The 22,226-nt window shown below is 39.3% G+C and overlaps 2 protein-coding genes across 4 annotated transcripts; one reads left to right on the forward strand and one right to left on the reverse strand.

Moving 5' to 3' along the window:
• Positions 1-1,599: 1,599 nt before the first annotated feature.
• On the forward strand, positions 1,600-9,574 carry LOC146464427 (protein SLC31A2-like). Of its 2 annotated transcripts, XM_085129806.1 has the most exons (5): positions 1,600-2,519; positions 4,898-5,059; positions 7,393-7,459; positions 8,232-8,391; positions 8,904-9,574. In XM_085129806.1, the coding sequence occupies exons 2-5, from the start codon at positions 4,928-4,930 to the stop codon at positions 9,235-9,237; spliced, it is 693 nt and encodes a 230-aa protein (XP_084985932.1). In that variant the 5' UTR covers positions 1,600-2,519; positions 4,898-4,927; the 3' UTR covers positions 9,238-9,574. The 2 variants fall into 2 exon arrangements, with proteins under 2 accessions (XP_084985932.1, XP_084985933.1); XM_085129807.1 differs by lacking the exons at positions 1,600-2,519; positions 4,898-5,059 and adding an exon at positions 5,828-7,159 and having other exon boundaries at positions 7,191-7,459.
• LOC146464428 (4-trimethylaminobutyraldehyde dehydrogenase A-like) lies at positions 9,493-18,626 on the reverse strand. Of its 2 annotated transcripts, XM_085129805.1 has the most exons (8): positions 18,491-18,626; positions 16,916-17,338; positions 16,386-16,541; positions 14,806-15,068; positions 14,073-14,213; positions 12,886-13,074; positions 11,438-11,667; positions 9,493-10,548 (listed from the first exon to the last, which is right to left on the reverse strand). In XM_085129805.1, exons 2-8 carry the CDS (start codon positions 17,298-17,300, stop codon positions 10,341-10,343), a joined length of 1,572 nt encoding a protein of 523 aa, XP_084985931.1. In that variant the 5' UTR covers positions 17,301-17,338; positions 18,491-18,626; the 3' UTR covers positions 9,493-10,340. The 2 variants fall into 2 exon arrangements, with proteins under 2 accessions (XP_084985931.1, XP_084985930.1); XM_085129804.1 differs by lacking the exon at positions 18,491-18,626 and having other exon boundaries at positions 16,916-17,576.
• Positions 18,627-22,226: the final 3,600 nt, after the last annotated feature.

A 22,226-nucleotide genomic window follows, 5' to 3' on the forward strand; every position in this document is an offset into this window, starting at 1 on the left:
ATCCATTCATTTTACAGGAGAGATGGATTCAGAAACCGTTACAATGTAATATTGTGGTCACTATACAGGTGTGACGTGATAAAATACGCTGTTGGACTCAGAAGATAGTTTCCCCTCCGAGTTGTTCGGATTCTCAAAACATCAGTCACAAGCAAACAGTCTTTATATTCTAATTACCTTGAAACGATTATAATCTCGTTTATTGATACAAAGCCAGCGAGCGTTACATCATAAAGAAAATACAGCGGTGGGTAAACCAAAAAATTAAAGCAAGGTTGAAAAAGATGCCTCCAGTCACTCTAGCATAACTTACAAAACCTTAAGTAGTCAACTAGCCCTTAGGGATTCATCATACCTGCAAGCACGCCTAAAATACTTTACAGTTAACACGAACAGGGCCGTACATAGCGCGGGGGCAGAGGGGGCAGTTGCCCCCGCCAGGAAAACTCAGTCTGTTTCTAACGTCACACTGATCACAAGAAAATCGACTAATTGACTGAAAAAATATTCCTTCAATGTGAATTCCAAATACTTATTTTGGAAAATCTTTTGAGGCAAAAGCCAGTACCGGTTTTCTTATGAAAATAATGATTTGTTTGGGCTGCCTATGGTTTAGAATTTGGCGTGTAAATAAAGATTGACAAGCCTACGCCACTTTCTGGCGCGTGTTTTAGCCTTTTTAAATCTAGCTTATACAAGTATGTTTTTTTTTTTCAGAGGTAAATTGGTTTTAAATGCCTGCGCTGTTCGCAAGTATTTGTAGCGGGTTTAGATTTAACCATCATATGATCATCATCCGACAGGTCATTTGCGCCTAATGATTTTTGAGTTTCCTGTTTTGAATTCTCTTCGCCTCTTATTCCGTGTGTTCAACGACGGTGTTTTTGATGCCACATAGGGCATTTCAGCAGGGTTTGGCTTGGCTCTTTTAAGTGCTTGATAGCCTTATCTGCCTTTCTTGTTGAGATTTGTGTAATGTTAGGACAGAAATTAATCATTGCTTGTATCATGCAATGAGCTTCATTCCGTAATTGTTGCAATGCCGGGCCCGGCTATTAGACAGTGCTTGTCACAAGGAGTTGTGTTTCTTGGCACGGCTATTTGGTTTTTTGGTTCTCTAGCAATCGTTGTAGCGTGTTATAGAGCTATGCAACGTGTCACAGTAATACTGAAAAGGCTTGAATTGCAGTTAAATAACGACTATGTTTTTGCAAATGCTTCGCTCCACTGATATAGTGCGTTTGAATTGAGGAAGCTTAGTGATTTTCTCCCTTTGTTTAGAGCAGTGCATCGACTGTGTTTTAAAATGAGTGATAATATTTGCTTAAAGCTAAACAAGACATTAACTCCATAAAAAGTGACATGACAATTTAAAACAAAAAGCATCGGTGTATTTTTTTTTCTCTAAACGTCGTGGAGGCAACTTTCTGTGTAGGAGTGAAAACAAAATAAGTGTCCAACTAGAAACCCTGTCTGTATACGGTCGACCCCTGTGAGGGATGTGTGGAGTTTGCCCCCACAGACAAAAAATCCTAGGTACGGCCCTGACGAATCATACATAATGAACATACTCTAGTGTAATTAGCAAAACGTTACAAAATATATTTCTCAGGACTATCAATCATACCAGGCAAACTACTGAAAATTTTGGGTCTTGCAATTTACTTACAAAGCAGCTTACAACAACTCAATGCCTTTCCCGTCCAATGTTTGGAGACGAAACTTAGTCCAAAAGGGGTAACCAGAGAGACGGTTACATGTATAACACGCATGCACAGAAAAAAACGTCTCTGCTTATCATGAAAAATATACTATAGTTCCCCGAGGTTCGAGCTCATTCAAATGCGAAAGTCCTGTGGAGGAGGTAGATTTCAGGTTATCTGTCCCAGCAAGGCTTGCTCCATAATTCAGCATAACATATACAAGACGAACATGTATAGAACCATGCTAGTGTTACTCGGACGCTAGCTTCTACTGTATGCTATTCAAGTGGCTTTAAACTGCTCACAAATACAATGTAAAAGAGTACCGCCTCTGATATTGAAATAAAGTCGTATTATATAGGGTTGCCTGTTGTCTTACACACGATGAACACACTTCCCAACTTAGTAGCGTTTCAAGAAAAAATGCACCTCTCAACCAGTCCTACCAAGGGTCCGTTTTTTGAGCTTTCGTTCTTTTGAGTTTTTTTACGATCTATAATTTTTAAGCCCTCAAACCCAAAACACTGAAAATATTGTTCATCTTTGGAGAACTTAGCGAAACAATGATATCATTTACAATACCATCAGTGATCGTGGTGGTTATTTTTGTAACGAGATCTATAAAAAGGGAGTTTAATTTTACACGTGTAACTGCTTTTAATGATCGTTTTCCCTGAATGAGCTGCCATTGGCCTTATTCGTCATTTTCTCCAACTGGCAAATATCATTTTATGTTCCCTGAGGTGCTTTGCTACCAGGCCTCACCTCAGCCTCCTCTGAACGGCGATTGTGGATAACCATTATCACACTGATTGGGTAAGGAATTGTTTTACTGGATCGTTTGTTGATTTTGTAGTTATTTTCATGGTGTGCCAGCGGCATAGATTTAAATCTGAAACCAGTATTTATTACTTTATTCATGGAGGGTGACACAGCTTGCACTGGTGTCTCGGCAGTAATGGCCAACTCGTTCATAAGTAATTAGAATTTATTCAAAGCAGTACTTCCGAATGTAAACAGTCTTTTACACTGCCATACAGAACGACTCTTGAAGATGGCTTCTTTCCCTGCGCGGAGAGTACAGAAAATGAAGTCCCAAATATACTCAGAACTGACTGAATGGAGTTGTAGTTGTTTACAGCGGAAACATTCGCTCGTTCAAAGAGCCTCAATTTCTATGATGTTTCTCCATTGATTCAAAATTCTGGACAGAGATTTCATCTTATATTAAATTTGCATACGTATTGCTTTTGCCGGAAAACAGCACGTTTTTAAACAGTGGTTTGGCCCTTGGGGCATGAGAAGTGATCAAAATTTTGTTTCTCTTTGCAATATCAATACTATACGAGATTAAACATGCAGGTCATGGGCACACATGAAGGAAACAGTCATTCTACACGTTCCTGATACGTCTTAACTTCTCTGAAAAACACCTTACAAAACACATGGAGACCAGTGAGGCTACGATACTGGGCTTAAGGATTTTTAAATAACATAAATTAGCTGGTATTAATTTATCTGCTGGCCAGAAATTTATCAAAATAAGCGACTTCGACAACTTGATCCAGATTTTCAATAGTTTTTTTTATTTTGCATTCCAATAATACTCAGGCTTCTGCCTTTCTTACAGCTATTTTGCATTTGAAGATAGATTTTCGGTCGCTCCATTGACAATGAAAGAAAGATTCCCCGTTATTCGGCCAAATCTTGCCTGTTCTAAGTTCGATATGCCAAACAGTGAAGTGAATTCCGCGTCTTCTCACCAGACGAAAGTAGGCCCTTGACACGAATTGGAAGCTGGAAAGACATTAAGGCTTGAAATTATATTTTTAATTTATTTGCCAAACCTGACATGTTGTGTCTTTCACTGCACAAACGTTTTGCTTCGGCTCCTTTTAGTTCTTGAAAAAATAACAAAAACTGACAAAATGTCACTGTGGCAAATACGACAGGCGTAGGACTTCTAAGATGGAAGAAGAATAAAACAATGGAAAAGATCAAGGTTCATGTTTTTTCAGAAGGAAAGAATACAATGAGCTGAATTGAAGAGCTTTTTAAGTCAAGACCAATCACTGTGTTCTCTGTAAATGGTTTATGTTTTTTTCTATAGAATGAAGGCTACAGTCAATCTCTTGCTTCTTCCCCATCAATAACGCTTGTTATTTTATACTTTGATTTTTACTTTTTATAATTTCATGACGCCTAGGATTTGTAGTTAGCTGTAGCTGTAAAATATTGTAACGTATATATTTCTCTTTTTTTCTCTTTGTAGATTGACAACGTAAAACACTAAACTTAATTGTTAATAAACTCAGTGTTTGTTCAAAAATCTGCTTGGTCGACGTCTCTTCCGAAAGGGTAAACATATATCCAATTCAGGATTTATAAAGGAAGAAGATGTTCAATGTTTAGCGTAAAGCTGATGTCTAAAATGTCCAAATTCTGTGTACAAGAGTTACTGGGAAACATCAATAGCGTTTTTTAGATGCTTTTCCTGGCATACATTTATTTGTATAAATTGAACTAAATTAATAACCATGATCGTTACCACTATGGAAAAAACTGTAGGTCAACATTCGGCCGACAGTTTCCCTAAAGACGTTCAAATGCAGACAGGAAACAACTGAATGGATTGTCCGAACTACAGAAGTATAATTGTAATGTGATACAACATGAACTATTCCTTCCGCCGCGTAGTTTTCAAGATTTGGCTATTGAACACAGCCATTTTAAATAGTTGTTTGGTGATCTTTTCAGTAGTGTAGATGGCTTGCTATGGCGCATGAAATACCACAAGATGATGATGGGAGGGATTGCCCGGGCCAATACTAAACGGATGTTGAATATATATAAATAAAGTATGATCACGTCATGGTTACGTGTGATTTGTGTCATGCAAACCTAGAACGGAAGACACTTATTTATAGGAACTCGGTATGGGTCAAAAGCTTAACAATATGGCCAATAAAATGCCTCGACCTCGAAAAGTGAAGTGTTAGCTCGCTGAAGCCTAAACCAATTAAGGGCAGTATTTTAAAAATAATCGTTGAAACCCACCGAAAATAAAGAGGAGAGTGCAGTGTCATTAATTGAACACGCAAGTTTATAAGCTGATCTCTGATCTAAACAAACAAACCTAAAATATCGATCAGTCTGGCCCTGAAAAAAACAGAAAGTAGTTATTCTTGTTGCAGCAAGGAGCGGACGATTAGACGCTTTAAAAGATGTCTCACGGCAGCCATCAGCATGGTGGAATGAACGAGCACAGCACAATGGCAACGCATACGCATCACTCCACGGAGCATCACGGTGGCCAAGACTCTCATGGCGGACACGGTGAAACAGGCAGACATGTGGTAAGAGAGATTTCAACCTTTTATGGACCCAAAGGCGGGAGGGACTGGCAAATTCTCACTTCCACCCATTTTGACACAAGTTTAAAAAATACTAACAAACAATGGAACAAAAAAGAAAAAACAGAAATGAAAGGATTGCTTATTGCAGCATTCTTGTGCCGAATGTTTAAGCCTGGTTCAGCGACGTAACAACATAGGTATGACATAAAAAAAGTTCAGTTCTTTCCTTACTGTATGTCGTTATGTAAATTTGCGTGTGCGTTGCCGTCGTCGATTGTTATGTCGCTACTGAATTCAGGGTCAGTGTTTCCGTCCACATATTTACCCGTCATGCTTCAACTGTGCTTATTGCACGCACGTTATGTCCAGCATATCAATGACAAAATACTGAGATAAATCCCTTGCTTCTTCAGTTCTACAGAAAGTCGACATAACTCAGACGAAGCCATACACAAAAGTAAAATAAGTAAAAGGTATTATTGGTGACTGTTACGATATTTGTCAATTAATCACCTGGCCTTAAGGTCAGTATGGCCAGTTAAGCTGTTTTTGTGCGTCCGGTGATATAACGTTTGGCGAAGTGTAAAAATTTAGCACCGTTGTCATAACTCATCCCTCAAAAATCTCATTGATTGATAAATTTGAAAGAAAGAGTGCTTAACAGAAGAACGATAAATATGCCATTTAGAAATAAACAAAAATAAACAAGTGATATTTGTCTGGCTTCAGACTCCGTTCACAAAGAGTAACTCATGTATACGTTTTTCCGGCCGAATGATGATGTTTCAGTTAAAAATTTTTGAAGTTAAAGAATCAATACATTCGGTACTATCATAAACTTTTATGCAAACAAAGGAAGGAGCCGGTATCGGTTAACTGACTCACCACATTAAGTAACAAACGTTATCTATTAACAGTATAAATAAAATGTAATGTTGTTTGTTTGCTGACAAGATACCGCGACAAACACTAACGTCATAGCATTGATATCAAAACAGTGCAATATATAAACAAAGATCAGTTATTTGTGGGTAATGACTCTGCTATTGTGGTTAAAATCGTCGAACAATGGCGGCCAACATCGGACAATAATATAAAGTACAAAGCTTATACCGTTTTCCTCGGAAGCCAAAAATAATTCAAAAAATCTTAAGGGTTTGTCAGTAATGTTCGCGAATTCTAGCAAAAAATAGTTGTGCTTTGCAATCGTGTTTCTTTCCATAAATTACGCCGATTTCTTTTAGTTGGATAGCTTTATTCAGAGTTAAAATCTACAACCGAAGGTTAACTCTATTTTTAACAAACTTTTACGACAATTTTTCATTGACTTTCATTGCGTGTTCAATTGCCGCCTCGTCGGTTTTTATTCAGGATAACTTATTGCACACTGATATTAGTCACACCGCACGGGAGCAAAGATTGTTTCAAGTTGCGATTGAGCAAATCAAAAAGAAAAAACAAACATAACGTGCTTTTTGTAAGTCTTGAGATTTACTGACCACGCTAAGAAGCTTCGCTGTACGAATTATGCCCCCACGGCAAACTTGATTTTAATTTTCAGTCTTTACCACAAAAATAAATATTTACATTGTAGTTACTATGGTTACTATATGAACAGGAATTCAGGCACTTGACAGAAGTATTAGGGTGATATTAACCTGTTCGGCAGGCCGATAGTCCGGCAAAAATCACACCTGATAACAAACGTAGCAAAAAAATGCATGTTTCTACAAAGTCAATGTTGGTAGACCTTGGTAGACATTTAGTAAACATTTCTAAGTACATAAGTCATTCCACTTTTCCCACCAATGTGGCTGTCAAACAATTATTATCGCCATATTTGAAAAGACTGACCTAGAGATTGATTGTAAACAACAGTTACCACCATGCCAGCATGTCCGGACAAGTCCCATGTTGTGTTTACACGAGAAGGGGGTGGTGGTGGTGATGGTGGTGGTGGTGGGGGGGGGGGGGGTGTTGTAGGGACTAGTCCCACGAACAGTTCACACGAAGGGACGCGCATAATTTTTGTGGGGATTATCCCTTGAATTCAAACATGTTTGAATTGCTGGGACAGGTTGCAGGGACCAAAATTTCGCAGTGTGTGTGTGTGTTTTTTTTTTTGTTGCAGTGTATTCTTTTTCTGCTTAAAATCGTGTTCTGCAGAAGCCACGGCAGTTATCTCATAAAATGACGAAGAAAGTTCGTTGGCATCTTTTCAAACTTCAGGCCTGAATAATGGTCAAGGCAGTCACTCAAGGCGCCTATTATTCAATGATATTATTCAGTGTTTAACAACTCACGATGAGTAACAAAAGCTTTGTCTTTCTTAGATGATGTTTCATCTCAGGAGGGATCTCGTCTTACTATTTGAACAATGGGACATCTCTTCCACCAAAGGTGAATTAACGTTAAAATGCAAAAGTACATTACACGAAGGGGGCTTTATACTCTTCCATTACAACCCTGTGGTATGAAATAGCACTCAGTGATAGCGCGGCACTTTGACCGTTGAAATAGTCATTGGTATTATTTGGGTAATTTTGAAAAAAAGGATTTTAGTAGTGTTTTTAAACATTTGACGGAGGGAGGAAATCCGTACCCAGAGGAAAAAACGGTTGTAGCAAATAAAGAAAACAACAAACAAAAAACGAAGAAAAACCTCCTGTTGTCCATGAATCCCATCTGCAGCACAGTAGACACCCGCATAAAAGAGCAAGTGGATTAAGAACCTCCAGGCTGAAATTCGTCATTTTAGACAGCCGGGCCGGGTTGTTCGAAAGCCGATTAACGCTAATCCACGATTAAAAGTTAACCGAGGTTTTCATCTCGCTCATTACAGATGATTTTAAAGGCTCATTTTAAGCTAATGGTTAACGAAAGTCTAAGATAAAACTTAGGGACAAAAATCTTTTGGACGAATCCTTATGGATTCGTAAATATACTCGAATCAAAGTTCACGTTAACCCAGGATTAGCTTAATCGGGCTTTGAGCAACTGGGCCCTGTTATATAAGAACCTTACAATAAATATATGAAGACCTATTCAGGCTGACCTTGAAAAAAGTAGCCACCCACTCGGCTAAAATGTTTAACTGCTAGGGTTCCTTCAAGTGCGTTGCGCTGTACAACCTTACAACAAATAACTCATATTATTCTGTTGACCATTTCAGTGTTGGTTGGTTCGTGTATTGCAGTGCTGTTAGTTTCTTTATTGTATGAAGGCCTCAAAATCTTCAGAGCCAAACTAATGCAGATGCACAATAGAATAGAGGAACAAGCTGGGCAAGGGAATGGTGTTGTAAAAATGTCGGGAGTTTGCCACGACTGTCGGTGAGTTTATTAAGGTCCTTCCTCTTTTTATCAGCAACTATAGTTGTATCCCCCGTTGCCAGAGCTTGGAGAGTTTTTGATTTTTTTTTTTTTTGCTTTGTAAGGCACTCGTCACAAAAGAAACAGAAGGTTGGAGGACGAAAATGTGGAAATCGTTGAAATGCTCTAAGGAATCCAAGAGAAATTTGTCATCTGATAACCAAGCTGTGTCCTAAACTCCCTCTATAGATAGGCTAGTTATAATATAATATTACAAAGAACTGACGGAAAGGCCGACTACCGAGAACTCCTAGTGCTTGCCGGCGCAGTCTGACTGGACCATTGAGACCTTTGCCATGTTCTCGGCCGACCATGGCTATTGTTTTCTTCACTTTAACCTGCAATCCGGTTATACAAGGCCACAACCATACCAATGGCCATCCTCAGTACGGTGAGATCACTGAACATAAGACAGTTAAACGAGGAAAATGTTAATGCTATAGAGTTTAATGCCACGCTCGTCTTTTTTCCAGGACAAACATTTGCTGCACCCATCACTTGTCGCAAACCGTTTTACACGTCGTGCAAGTGGTGGTGGGATACCTGCTTATGCTGGTGGTGATGACATTCCAGGTTTATCTCGGCCTCGCTGTCATAATCGGAGCGGGACTGGGCTACTTTTTCTTCGCTGGGTTAATCAGTGATACAGATCCTGGCATGCCTCAGTCGTGTCCAAACCCCACGCCGGAGAATCCAGCATTGATTCTTAATGTGATGAACTTCAAAGACCTCGAGAACCACCAACATGAACCTCGGAAACTAAGCATTTCTGATCTAGCAATTGAAAATAAGGGCTATGCTACATAGCTTACCACGAAATATTCTTACTGCTTTTAACAGTTTAATAATAATTTGATATCGCTTGGGAATCGTGTTTCTTCTGTGAAGATCACGATAAGAAGAACTTCTTCTGATTTTCTTAGCGTCGTATCGACGGTTTTCGATGAAAGCTCTTCGCAGTTCGGAACTAAACAAACAGTCTAGCAAGAAAAGTGAACATAAAAGTTCAAATTGCAGAACGTAGTTGCATCGTGCCACTAAAAAATGGCTATTAACCAAAAGTCTCTGAAAGCGTTATGAGCTTTATTCAATTTAACATGTTGAAAGGTAGGAGTAAAATAAATTCTAAAATAATTTGCCTCAATGTGGACTACGTAATATTTGATTTTACATTATTGCTCACTGATCACAGAAAATATATATCCGACAATAGGTGATTTGCAACCAATCCCTGGAGATCCAAAAGACAACGGTATGGCGGCCATGTTGGATGACAAAACAAAAGGTTTTGTCATCCAACATGGCTGCCACACCGTTGTCTTTTGGATCTCTAGGGATTGGTTGCAAACCACCTATCGGTATATTCTGAACACTGCTCTTTGTCTTACCTCCCTGCGTGAGGAAGACCGGGACAAAGTTAGCCGCTAGATAGCCATCATTATCCGCGAAAGAATCTAAGTTTTTAATCTGTCCTTAATCGTGGCTCGGTATTAAGACTTCACACGAGAGCACTAGGGCCATGAATGGGATAACACTTCAAGCTGGGCGTAACCGGTAACGTTTCGACCAGCGCGTAATTTTATGCCGTTTTCCACCCCCATCGCCTGTGCTTCAACCCTTCTAACTAATACCAACCACGTTTTAGCGAGAAGACAATTCATTTTACACAAACTTATACGTTCGGGATAAAGAGGAAACCATTCAACCTGAAGAAAGCTCATCAGAACTTCCGTTCTTATACCTTCGCTTGGGATGGAAAAGGCCTCCTTTTCGCTAATTAATCTACATGTTGTGTTAATCACCGTTCTGTTTCTGCTTTTTTTTACTCTGATCCTTAGTCGGTCTGGCAAACGTGACCTATGACTGATCCCTTTCGCTTTATCAATTAACCGCCCTAAAAGGCACGTCATTTAGAACGGTGACTCCACGTCTCCCATCTCCACATAAACTGACTTGACCTGCGTGTAATATTCAAGGGTATCTTCGCCGAGCTCTCGCCCCACGCCAGACATCTTGTAGCCACCAAACGGCACCTCGACGGGCGTTAAGTTGTAGTTATTGATCCAGCAAGATCCCGCTTGAAGTTGAGCGATCACTCGATGGGCGCGAGTTAAATCTCTGTAGATACAAAACAAGAAATGTGTTGGAATGGTAACAATGATAACTATTAGCACAGTTTTGGAGATACTAAATATAAATAAAACATAAATAAAACATGGTTGCTGTTAATTTGGCAATGGTTGGTAACAAATAGTTTACCTCTGTTTTAAGGAAATCGTTAACCAAACGTAAACGAAATATACACAAAATATACACCTGAACAGCACTCCGCTGCTAATTTTAAAGGAACAATGACAACTATTATTTTAATTTGCAACAGGTTACAATTCAAAGGATGCTATTTGAACAATTGAAGCTAAAAATTATATTCTCTTAATCCTTATACGGAAATAACTGATGAACGTATCTGGCTACGGATGGCCAAATTGGAACAGGACAGCAATTGAAAAAGTTGGGTCAACGTTTTCATGTTCTTCCTTCTGTTTAAGATAAATGGGTTATAACTTAACGTAGCTCATTCATTCCAAACATTGTGAAAATCCCTTTAATTTCATCTCATTGGTGATCAAGAACCTTTCCATTTAGTAATTCGTTGACAAAAAACCGGATAATTTTCATGGTGCTGTTCCTTTAAAAATTACAGTTGAAGAGCAGCCCAAGTAAAAAATTGACAAAAAAGGATTCACTGGAACTCACATCCCTAAGCTATAAATCGGAATTCAAAACTGATACTAGAATAACCTAATCCTGGGTTAGCTTAACGCTACTCCTAAACTTAACTACAGAGCTAGTTGACTTCACTAAGGAAGCGACCTTGCGTCGACACTACCACTGTAACCTGTATGAGACACAAACTACAACACTGTACGATGAGCAAAAACGCGAAGTTTAAGTGAAAAGCTAGCAGAATAACTACAGATAATGGTGTAACATGATAGAAGCCTACCTGGTGAAGACTCCAGCAGATAGTCCGAATTGAGTGTGATTGGCTCTTGATACAGCTTCATCTTCAGTGTCAAATGATAGCACGGTCATGACAGGTCCAAATATTTCCTCCTTGACAACTGTCATATCATCTGTGCAGTCAGTCATGACACACGGTGACATGAAGAAGCCATTGGCAAGTCTCTGGTCATCAAGTTTTAGGCGTTCACCGCCACAAAGAATTTTTGCACCCTAAAGGAAGGTTTCATCTCATTTAGTGATTTACTTAAATAAGGGATCAATGGCCATGATTGTAGAAAGTTAATCAGTTAATATTATGTTTTTTTTGTTTAAATAATGTAAAGCACTTTTGGACTTCTAAGGGAAATGGTTATAGAAATGAACTATTATTATTATCATGTTAATGATGATGATGATGATGATGATGATGATTATTACTATTATTGTTATTATTATTATTATTATTATCATTATTATCATTATTATCATTATTATCATTATTATCATTATTATCATTATTATCATTATTATTATTATTTGAGAAGGTAAATTGTTTCCTGATCCTCAATCAATCGATCAATCTTTATTTGTACTCACTGTTGCTCAAAAATAAAATTACAACAAAGAAAATATTAAAGGTAATAATTAGAGTACTGGCTGCCGTCATTTTGAAGATTGGAAAACAAAATTACACTAGCTTTCTGGATCCAGGATGTTTCAGGACACTCACTGAACATGTCTTCAACCACAATCATTGCAAGGGAAACTTACATCCTGAGAAGGAGGATCAGAGAGGCTATCGAGCTACAGAGCCAGGGCCCCACTCTCAATCAAGACAGCAGTTACGAACTACCAGCCGTCTTTTTAGACATTTTGTCATGTGACTCACCCTCAAGTCACATGACATAAATTAACCTCCCACTTACTTGAAAAAGATTCTGCAAAGGAATTGAAAGCTCAAAAACTTGTAATGCTTTAATTTTTTTGGGATCCTGAAAGCTAATTTTGCTTTCCAATTATTACTATTATTGTCATTTATTTTCATAGTGGTGGATCATAACTTCAGGCTGATACAACAACCTAACAGTGCATGGAGAGGCAGACTTTTAGCAATTAACAGCAATAAGCAACGCCTCACCCAAACTGAGAAAAAGTGTTAAGGCGGTCAACAATAAATTATTTTTTCCGAACTAGTAATCGGAAGGTCTTAGGTTCGCCTCCTGATAGGAGCACTCGGAATGTCTTTTTCCGAGTTTGCCTGTGTCATTACTGAATAATAGATCCTTCTCAATTATTTTTTAGCACAACCTGAATTCCATTTCATGGAGTGGTTGAGAATCACTTTTACCTGAGACTTGTGGGTAGGCTTAACATCCCAACAGCAACTGACACAAAAATAGCCAGCAATCTAATGTTGCAAAGGGAGCAATATGCAGGGGATTATCTCACCTCTGTACGTCCTGTGTTCACATATTCAAGCACCTTACTAAGATGTTCTTCTGAGATCAGAGCCCCCATCTGAGTGGTTGGGTCCATAGGATCGCCCACCCTGATGTTTTTTGTGCGATCCACCAACTTGTCAAGGAATTCATTCAAGATGCTCTTTTCTACAAATACCCGAGTTCCATTGGAACAAACCTAAAAGTAATAAAAAGCGAGACAAAGACAAAAACATTGATTTGGCAAGCCTCATGAACCCTTTAACTCTTGCACTTTTTCAGTCTAACAATACTATGAATAAGGATCTAACTCGTGGGTTTGAGGAAAGGAAAGTACACATGGTATCATGGTAAAACACTCTGAGTCTCGGCTGGGTTGTTCGAAAGCCGATTAACGCTAATCCACAATTAGAAGTTAATGCAAGGTCTTCATCACACTCCTTAAAAAATGGGTTTAAAGGATGATATCAAGCTAAAGGTAAAAAGAAGTCTACGTCAATACTGAAGTACAAAAATCTCTTGGAAGAATATTTACTGATTAGTTATTAAACTCGAATCAAAGTTCACGTTAATTCAGGATTAGCTTAATCGGGCTTCGAACAACTGGATCCTGATGTCAAGCTAACAAATTTAAAAGAAATGAAAAAAAAACACGATAAACCACAGGTCACTCAACTATTGTAAACATTGTATTAATCTTGCTTATTAATGCTGTTGTGCAACAGACTATATAGATGTAACTTACCCATAATAAAGTTAAATGAGAAAACACAGGCACATTAGAACGTAGCAGACATTAATTGCATAAATTGTATCTAAATCCGGAAAAGGTGTGAGTGTGACCACAACCAACATAACTTTTGAGAATCCTTCCCTTGAAAGGGTTTAGCTTGGGTGTTCTTGGGTAAATTAGTCAAACTTAGGAGTCTAAGTGGCCCACCCAGCTGGGAACTTAACCCAGTTTCTGTAACATGAAGGAAATAAGACTGTTGCTACACTCCCATTGCAGGAGTAAGAGTTTCTTTTCTAAGGTAATAATGCAACAATACAGAGTCAACCTAGCCTTAAACCATACACCTTCCTTCTGATCTTCCAAGTGAAAGTCAGATTGCAAGTCGTGTGTTAACCACTACCGACAGCACCTCCATGTGTTTTCTTGAGAGTGAAAGGAATAACAAAAATGCAAAAGACCCATACCTCTCCCTGCGTGAGGAAGTTAGCCATCATGGCTCCTTTGACAGCATTTTCCAGGTCGGCATCAGCAAAGACAAGTAGAGGCGACTTCCCTCCCAGCTCAAGAGTGACATGTTTTACACCAGTGGAAGCATCTGCCATGACCTAGCATAAGGAAAGATACATCTGGCATCACTAATCACATTACAACTTGTAGAATGGCCCATTGATAAGAAATATTGCATCTCTTATATTTCTAATAATCCTGGAGGAGTCTTGCTTTCCACTACTCTCTCATTTTCCTAACTTCCTTTCCAAGAAGAGTCCCACATCTGGAGGAAAAGAAGCACAAACTCACTTCCCCCAAAAGCAGCTTGAAATGGAGCCTATCATGAGAATAAGGGAGCATCCAATCCTGACATCACCCAGCTCAGCTGTAGTAGCTCTATATCATAAGGCTGCATTGAACTGAACTTTCATCTTTTAGTATCTTTTGTGCTTTCCATGTACAAAACTTCCCAATGTGTTAAAGAGGTAAGTCGCACGCTTGGATTTGATAGAAGAAGCAAAGTTTTGGGCTTAAATGTTTAAGAACTAAGGGTGTTAGAATCCCAGTCACACCTTTAGTCTTAAAATCACCATTCTAATTCTGGTCCTGGAAAAAAATAGTTCAGACTGTTAAGAAAATTCACAGCCATTACTCACTAGTCTCTATATATCCCTCCAAATTTAAGGTCTATTAAAAAATGATGATCACCTTCTTTCCAGTGGGCACAGATCCAGTGAATGAAACTTTATCAACACCAGGATGTGATGACAGCAAGTGGCCAGTTACCCCTCCCCCCTGAACAATATTAAGGGCCCCACTGGGGAGCCCTGCCTCTGTGAAGATCTCAGCAATCAAGACAGCAGTCAGAGGGGTGAGTGGAGAGGGCTTGAACACAATAGTGTTGCCACAAGCCAATGCAGGAGTTGACTTCCAGGTGCAGATTTGGAATGGGTAGTTCCAGGCACCAATACCTTAAAATAGAGAAGATTAAAAAGGTTAGTAGGGCTCTCAACTTTTAGAATCGCTGACCAGGTGTGGGTTTCTCAGACTTCCAAAAACTTTTGATCTGTTCGCTAACATGCACGATCAAAGCCAACTAACTAAAGTGCAGTTTGGGGCGGAACTATAACTGCTGTACATCACATGAGATTGGTGGCTAGCAACATCATAAACTAAAATAAACTAACATTAATAACAGAGTCTGGAGATTGGTTTACAGTGCCGTTACAACAGTGTCCTGTAGTTGTGACCTGTGACCTGTAAAAGAAACCTACCACAAAACCAGGGGACTTAAGAGGGCAGGGATAGAAAAGCAAACAAATTCAATCACTGTGCCAAAATCAAATGAAAAAGACTGAGGTCTATTTGTGTTTTCATTTATTCTTTCTACATGAAGAAGTGTAGTTAATATTCCTGCATTATTCAAAATACAAATTCTTTCTCTTATACTGAACTCTAGTAGCCTTTCTCAAGCACATCCAAACTCAACAGCCACAACATATAATGTCAACTGTTCGATCTTGATGTGTCATGCCTCCTTGCTCCACATTCTTTTGTGTTGTCTGCACATGATGCCGACGTGAGTATTTTTATCTACAATATTATCTATAATAACTATAATTTTCTAAAGCAACTTTTACATTACTTTAGGGAAGGGGATATGTCATTTAGTCTTGTTAATAACAATAATACGCTTATATAGCACTAATTCCTGAAAGGTGCAATAGCACTTTACAACAACATAAATTAAAGATAATTAAAATTACAATTACAAAAAGAATAAAGACATTATTGTTCATAAAATGCTCCATTAAAAAGCCGTGATTTAAGTTTGCATTTAAATATATCAATAGATGAACAGTTCCTCATAAAAATGTAAAATGTTCCAAATCATTGGTGCGGCCTCAGTTAAAGTTTGTCTGCCATAAGTTTTCAGATAATTTATGTCGGTTTGTGCTGCAATTGTTTTCCAGATGAATGTACATGCCATGAAGGATGGTAGTAGGAGGGCATACTGTATGTAACTACATGTAGTTGCAACAACTTAACCAAAGGCAATACTCAATTAACCCTTTAACCCCAGAATCAAAGAACAAATTCTTCTATCTTGTACCCAAAGTACTGGGCAGACGTTAATAAGATATCGAGAAAATTCACCTTGGGTGATCATATCCTTCATTCTCGTGACCTCAGGGGCTGAATAAGAACTGATATTTCAAGAAGAAATTTGATGTTGATCACTGTTAGGGTTCAAAGGGTAAAAGGAAGATTAGAACAGATTATCTTACCTGCTACCACACCCAAAGGCTCTCTCCTAGTGTAAGCAAAGTTTCCATTGGGAAGCTGGATGTGTTTTCCACTAATGGTTGGTGCAAGACCAGCATAGTAATCAATAACATCTGCACACCCTTCAATATCCCATATCGCCTCATGAAATGGCTTTCCTAATGTGAATCAGAAAAACATAATCAATTGAATTATCTCTGCAATTTCATTGTGGTGCAAGGTTTACCAATCACATGCACGATGAATAAACTAGAAGCCATAAATTCTCTTCCAAACAGTGCTTTTTTCATTTGAGTGTTCAGGAAGTGTCTATGAATACAAAATTTGCAAAAACTTGAAGATAAATACCATTATTATATAAATACATGGTCGAGTTCAGTCCGTGCTTTAGAAACTCGCCCGAGGTCTTAAAGTCCATTCCATTCCTGTTAGTTTCCAAGAGGTCACACAAGGCCATATTATTTTGTCTTAGCAATATTCTCGCAATCAATTATTAGAAAACACTTACAGGAGTTTTCATATGACTCCTTACCATTGTCAGTGACCTCAACAGTGGCTAAATCGTTCACTCTTGCTCTGATAATTTTGGCAGCCTCTCGCAGGATCTTCCCCCGTTCCATCCCCGACATCACTGACCACACATTGAAAGCCTGCCTCGCTGATTGTACCGCTCGATCTACCTCCAGCCTGCCTGATCCTTGTGTTTCGCAAAGAATCCTTCCCGTGGCTGGCTCCATGATATAAATCTCGCTTTCATCTTCGTTGCTGGCGGGGTTTACACGATTCCCATTGATGAAATTCAACTCCTGGCAAGGCTTTTCCAAGTCGATACCCGACAGCCTTCGAACGGAGTTGATAAGGAGAGAAAATCGACTGCCCCGGCGGACAGCGCTCTTGCTGGCAACTCGCGATAACATGACGTTTCGTTCGAAATGGAACAGCGTTGAGCAAAGATCTACAAAATCAGTTACATTAGATTACGGGACGCACTGCATGGAGAACGGGTAGCTACACGTACGAATACAGCTAGTGCAAGGCCCTCGCAGAGTTATTGATTGTGCAATATGTACTTTCCCGCTCCAAATTACCAATACCGCACGTTCGCGAAATAAATATAGACACGCAATGCAGCGTGTATACAGGATAACAACAGGTTTAAAACCACAAGAGGATCAGGGAAATCTTATAGCTACGTTTAAAATACTGACAAGTTAAGAAATGATTGGCTCCGTGACTAAACCGCAGGCGGTTGCGTGACTGATGTGTGTCACCAAAACGTGCTCAGTGGCACGAGAGGACAACGCAAAATTTAACAGCATTTAAAAATTGAGAGTTAAAAAATAAAAAAACGATGTCCAGCATGCAGACTCTAGAAAGGTTACTCAAAAACGCCTCATTATTAATGAACAGTAGTATACATGGTATAACGCAGTGTTCTCTAGCAGTCCCGTACACGTGGCATGCGGGATTCATATCACGTCGTGTCAACTGGCTACAGTATTCTCATTATACGCGAAGCAGTGTAAAATACAATCAGTTTTTGTTTAAAACAAACTATAAAGAGGCCATACTATAAGTTTGGAAATCTCTTTAGAAAATAATTTATTGTCGAGAAAGAAAGTTGTTGGAGTGTAGTGTTTGTTCAGACGGTGCATGCAACTTTCCACGATCTACTCAGCGAGTGATATCCATAGACAATATAACTAAACTATCTATAGAAAAATCGGAAAGGAGAAAACAAAAATAATTATTCGTCAAGTTACCAAAACTATTTGTAATACAGATCGGGACATATGGGAAGTTTGGCAGAAAATCAAGCATTCTTGGAGTATTAGCCTTGCGAAAACAAATTCCCCAGCTTTTGTTTCACCCGGGGATTCGTGGCTGTTGTGGCAGTCTAGAGTATAATGCATGGTCTTTTTGATTTCTTTTCTTGTTGAAGGAAGAAATGAGTTCTGTGGGCACATGAAAACCCTGAGATGTAAGAGGAAAAAGTAAGTTTTCAGACCCCGCGGACGTTTCAATGCCTGCCTTCGCGCGCACGAAACATGCACCTTTTTCTTACCAACCTCAAATATATACGCCAAAAACAGAAGAATTAACCTACATTACTGGTGCAGCAGGACTACACTAATCGCTTCGCTGTAACTTCTTGGCGAGTGATTTTTGAGGCTGACAGTCAACTGTATAGGAAGTTGTGGTGCTTGTGACAGCTCCTTTCCCAACTGAAAGTTACGTGCAATCCGGGATCTGGCGCATTCCCAACAATATCAGCTTGGCCCAGTTTTCAGGGCTGATAAATAACCTGTTTTGCAGCAACACCATGCAGTGATCTGGGGTATATTCTGTGTACAATTTAGCCTGCGAGCAAGCTCTCTTGGGGGTGGGGGGCGGGAGGGAGGAAGAGGAGAGCATTCAAATTCCTGAGACATCGTTGCAAGCTCTCTCCTCTTTCTCCCTCCCGCCCCCCACCCCAAGAGAGCTTGCTCGCAGGCTATGTACAATTTCGTCCTTATGAACATAATATTGATCACCCTACGGAATCTGAACGCATTACCTGATACTCTTTCAACACAGCAACACATCCTATTCTTAAACTGATCATTGGTACATCATCTCCAATATCAGTGGCCGCCGTGAGAATCCTCCGCTATCCAGACTATCCAAAAAACCACGTGCATTCCAGGTTTGACAATTGAGTATCGGCTCGATTTCCGTCATTGTGGTCGACAATCCGAATTTTCGTTGTGAGGACATATCGTAAAATCCCGGTTATAAGCCCTGGGCTTATACAATTTCGTGAGGGGATTGCGGTGGGCTTTTATCTGGAGGGGGCATATATCTGGGGGGAGAGGGCTTTTAAGCGAAATAATAATAATAATAATAATAATAATAATAATTTTTTATAAAATTTATAATGGAATGATAACTTTATTATTTACAAGAATAAAATCTACTAGATACAGTTTGATTCTATTAAAACCTGAGTTATTTCACAGTTTGCTGTCATAAAATTGTAAAATATCAACATCTTATATATAAAAGCTAATTTATATGGGTTTGGTTCAGAAGATAAAAGAACAATTTCCACTGATGTAATAAAAATATATATATATATACCCTCATAATAAGAATATTCTAAATAAATGCCCAGACACAGTGTTTCCAATCATACACTAAAATGAGAAAAACTTCAGAAACCTATTAATCAACCCATAATAAAGTTTCTATAGCAGTCTAGGAAAGTCCAGCTTGGCCGTTCTCTATTTCGAGATCACTGTCCTTAACGTCTAAGTTCCTCCTTCTCGGGGTTCTTGATTCCCTTAGGCATAGGAGCTTGCTCCGCAAACTGCAAAGGACAGTTTCGCCCTGATCCACGAAATTGTTGTGGCGTAGCTCTCTTGCTTTTTTGCTGATAATAGCTCGGCAAATCTTGAGTGGTATCTCAGGCATTCGCCAGCCATCCCTCCCATCGTTGTAAACACCAGTGGGGTGAATGTGCCTTGCTCTATTTCTGTGACCCTAGAAATGTATTTTCGCTTCTTTTCATTTTCATGAATCCTGTAAATTTGCTTGGGGCTAAGATCTCTTTACGAGTCCGCATTGGGATGACACACCCTTATGTCGAATAATGCAACTCTCTGTCTCTCCCAGAAACCCCTACAGTGGACGTCAAGGCGTGCGTCAGGAGCTTGGTTAGTCCCTCTGGCCAGCGTTTCGCCTGTAATAGGTTGTAAAGCCGGTTCAACTTGCACATCATAGCAAACCATGTCAAGCAACTCGGCCGGTAGATCGCATATTTCATTGAGGCGCTGAATAACTAAGCCTCCACGTTGGTAGATCATCGCGTGGTCTACTGTAAACATGCTCCCACAAACGCATATTGACGGGTTATCGGGTATCGGCCAATCATATCGAAGCCTCAAGGCATCACGAAATTCCCGCTTGTTGAGATCAAAATCCATGTCCTTGAGAGGAATAACCGTAAGCCAGTTGGATGCGCCTTTTTCACATGCCAGGTCCACGGCTCTCTGTGTCTTGTCTGGCAACAAGGCCTTCACCTCCTCAAGCTCTTCTTTAAGCCCACAATCCTTCTCTTTCCGGGTAGCGGAATAATAATAATAATAATAATAATAATAATAATAATAATAATAATAATAATAATAATAATAATAACAATAATAATAACAATAATAATAAAAAGGTTTCGAAACAAGCTGATATCAAAAGATACAAGCTCTTCTTTAAGCCCACAATCCTTCTCTTTCCGGGTGGCGGAATAATAATAATAATAATAATAATAATAACAATAATAATAACAATAATAATAAAAAGGTTTCGAAACAAGCTGATATCAAAAGATACTGTGTTACACTACAAGACCAATTTCAACATCTCGCCAAGTGTTGCATCGATCCCTGTTGGAGTCCGTCAAAAAACGGCCCGTTTTTTTTTCTTTCAACCGGGTTGAAGCAATGAGCAATGAGTCGAGGTTTTGAGATTCGAGATAAATAGAGGAAGAAATTTAGCCAAATTCTGTTATGGTTCCTTTGCCGAAACTTGAGTTCCGTGGTGTTAATGTTGTAAAATCTTTTTACAGCCTCTTTCGGCTCATTGCCGCTTCGCGAAGAGATAATATATCCCCGTACTTGAGCACAAAAAAAAACTCCAAGAGCCCACAGCCTCTAAAACAACTTAGAAAAAAAGTTCTGCGAACGATGAGGAAGGTTCGCATATAAATATTTAACCAAATTTTACAAAGCCAGATAGAATACATAATACAACTCTCCCGACGACTTTGAAAAAGTTGGCCCAACGATTTCAAAATATTACGCTAGATCGCGCGCATGCGCGATGTGTGACATATTCCCCTTATCTGTAAGCAAGAGAGGATGATCCTCTCTTGCTGTAAGATAACAAAACAAGATCAGACTTTTTAAAATCTCAGATAGTAAAAAGTCATGGGTCTGACTGTTCTGTGAATGGGGTTTTATTAGGTAACAAGTCAAAAAAGGGTTGGGAACTTAAAGGAATACCGTACCTTTTTAGGGGTGGAGATGTTCTCATAAAGATGGGCCTATGTGCGGAAGGAAGAAGCTTATAACCGGAATGAAATTTTTGTTCACAAATAGATTGGTATATAAGCGAGTGGGCTTATAATTGAGATGTTACGGTATAGACGATTTAAGACTAGACGCTAAGTAAACTTGGGGAAAGGACATGAATAACTTAGCCATTCAGTGAAAATTTGGCAAACTTTACTTCGCAAATTACTATCGTCGGGAGCTTAGAAAGACTTGTTTGACTTAAAGGGACTGTGTCAGCTGGGGCACATGCGCAGTAGGACCCGGTTGAGATTAATTTGCCATCTTCGGTCCCAGAGCCTACGATCTTCTGGTCAGCGGTTGGATCGTAGGTCCTGGTAACAGCCGTTACCAGATGTCGTGAATTTCACGACATCCGGTAGCGCACGCTCAGTGTGATAAATTACCATTGCGCTTGCTCAGTATTATTATTGCACAGTACTGCTCAGTATTAGGTAGGCTCGATTACCAGCCGCTGTTCGGGAAAATGAGCCCGCGCTCACCCCCGGACCCGAGGGAGCGGCGGAAATCGAGCCTAAGTATTAGGAAGTAAAGACAAATGCGCATTAGCGTAGGATTTTTCACCTTAGAGCGCATCAGGTTTTCGACAGCCAATGAAAAAAAGATATTTTTCGATGGACCCAGAGCCACTCGTTCAACAATTTAAGAAAAAAACGTTGGGGCTCTGGGGACGAGAATGTTAATTTGCATACAACTCGTCGCGGGATTTTGCTTTCCTGCCATTGCAAAAGCTTGCAA

This window comes from Pavona decussata, unplaced genomic scaffold, assembly GCF_977016875.1.
Source record: "Pavona decussata unplaced genomic scaffold, jaPavDecu1.1 SCAFFOLD_164, whole genome shotgun sequence".
NCBI classification, from domain to species: domain Eukaryota; kingdom Metazoa; phylum Cnidaria; class Anthozoa; order Scleractinia; family Agariciidae; genus Pavona; species Pavona decussata.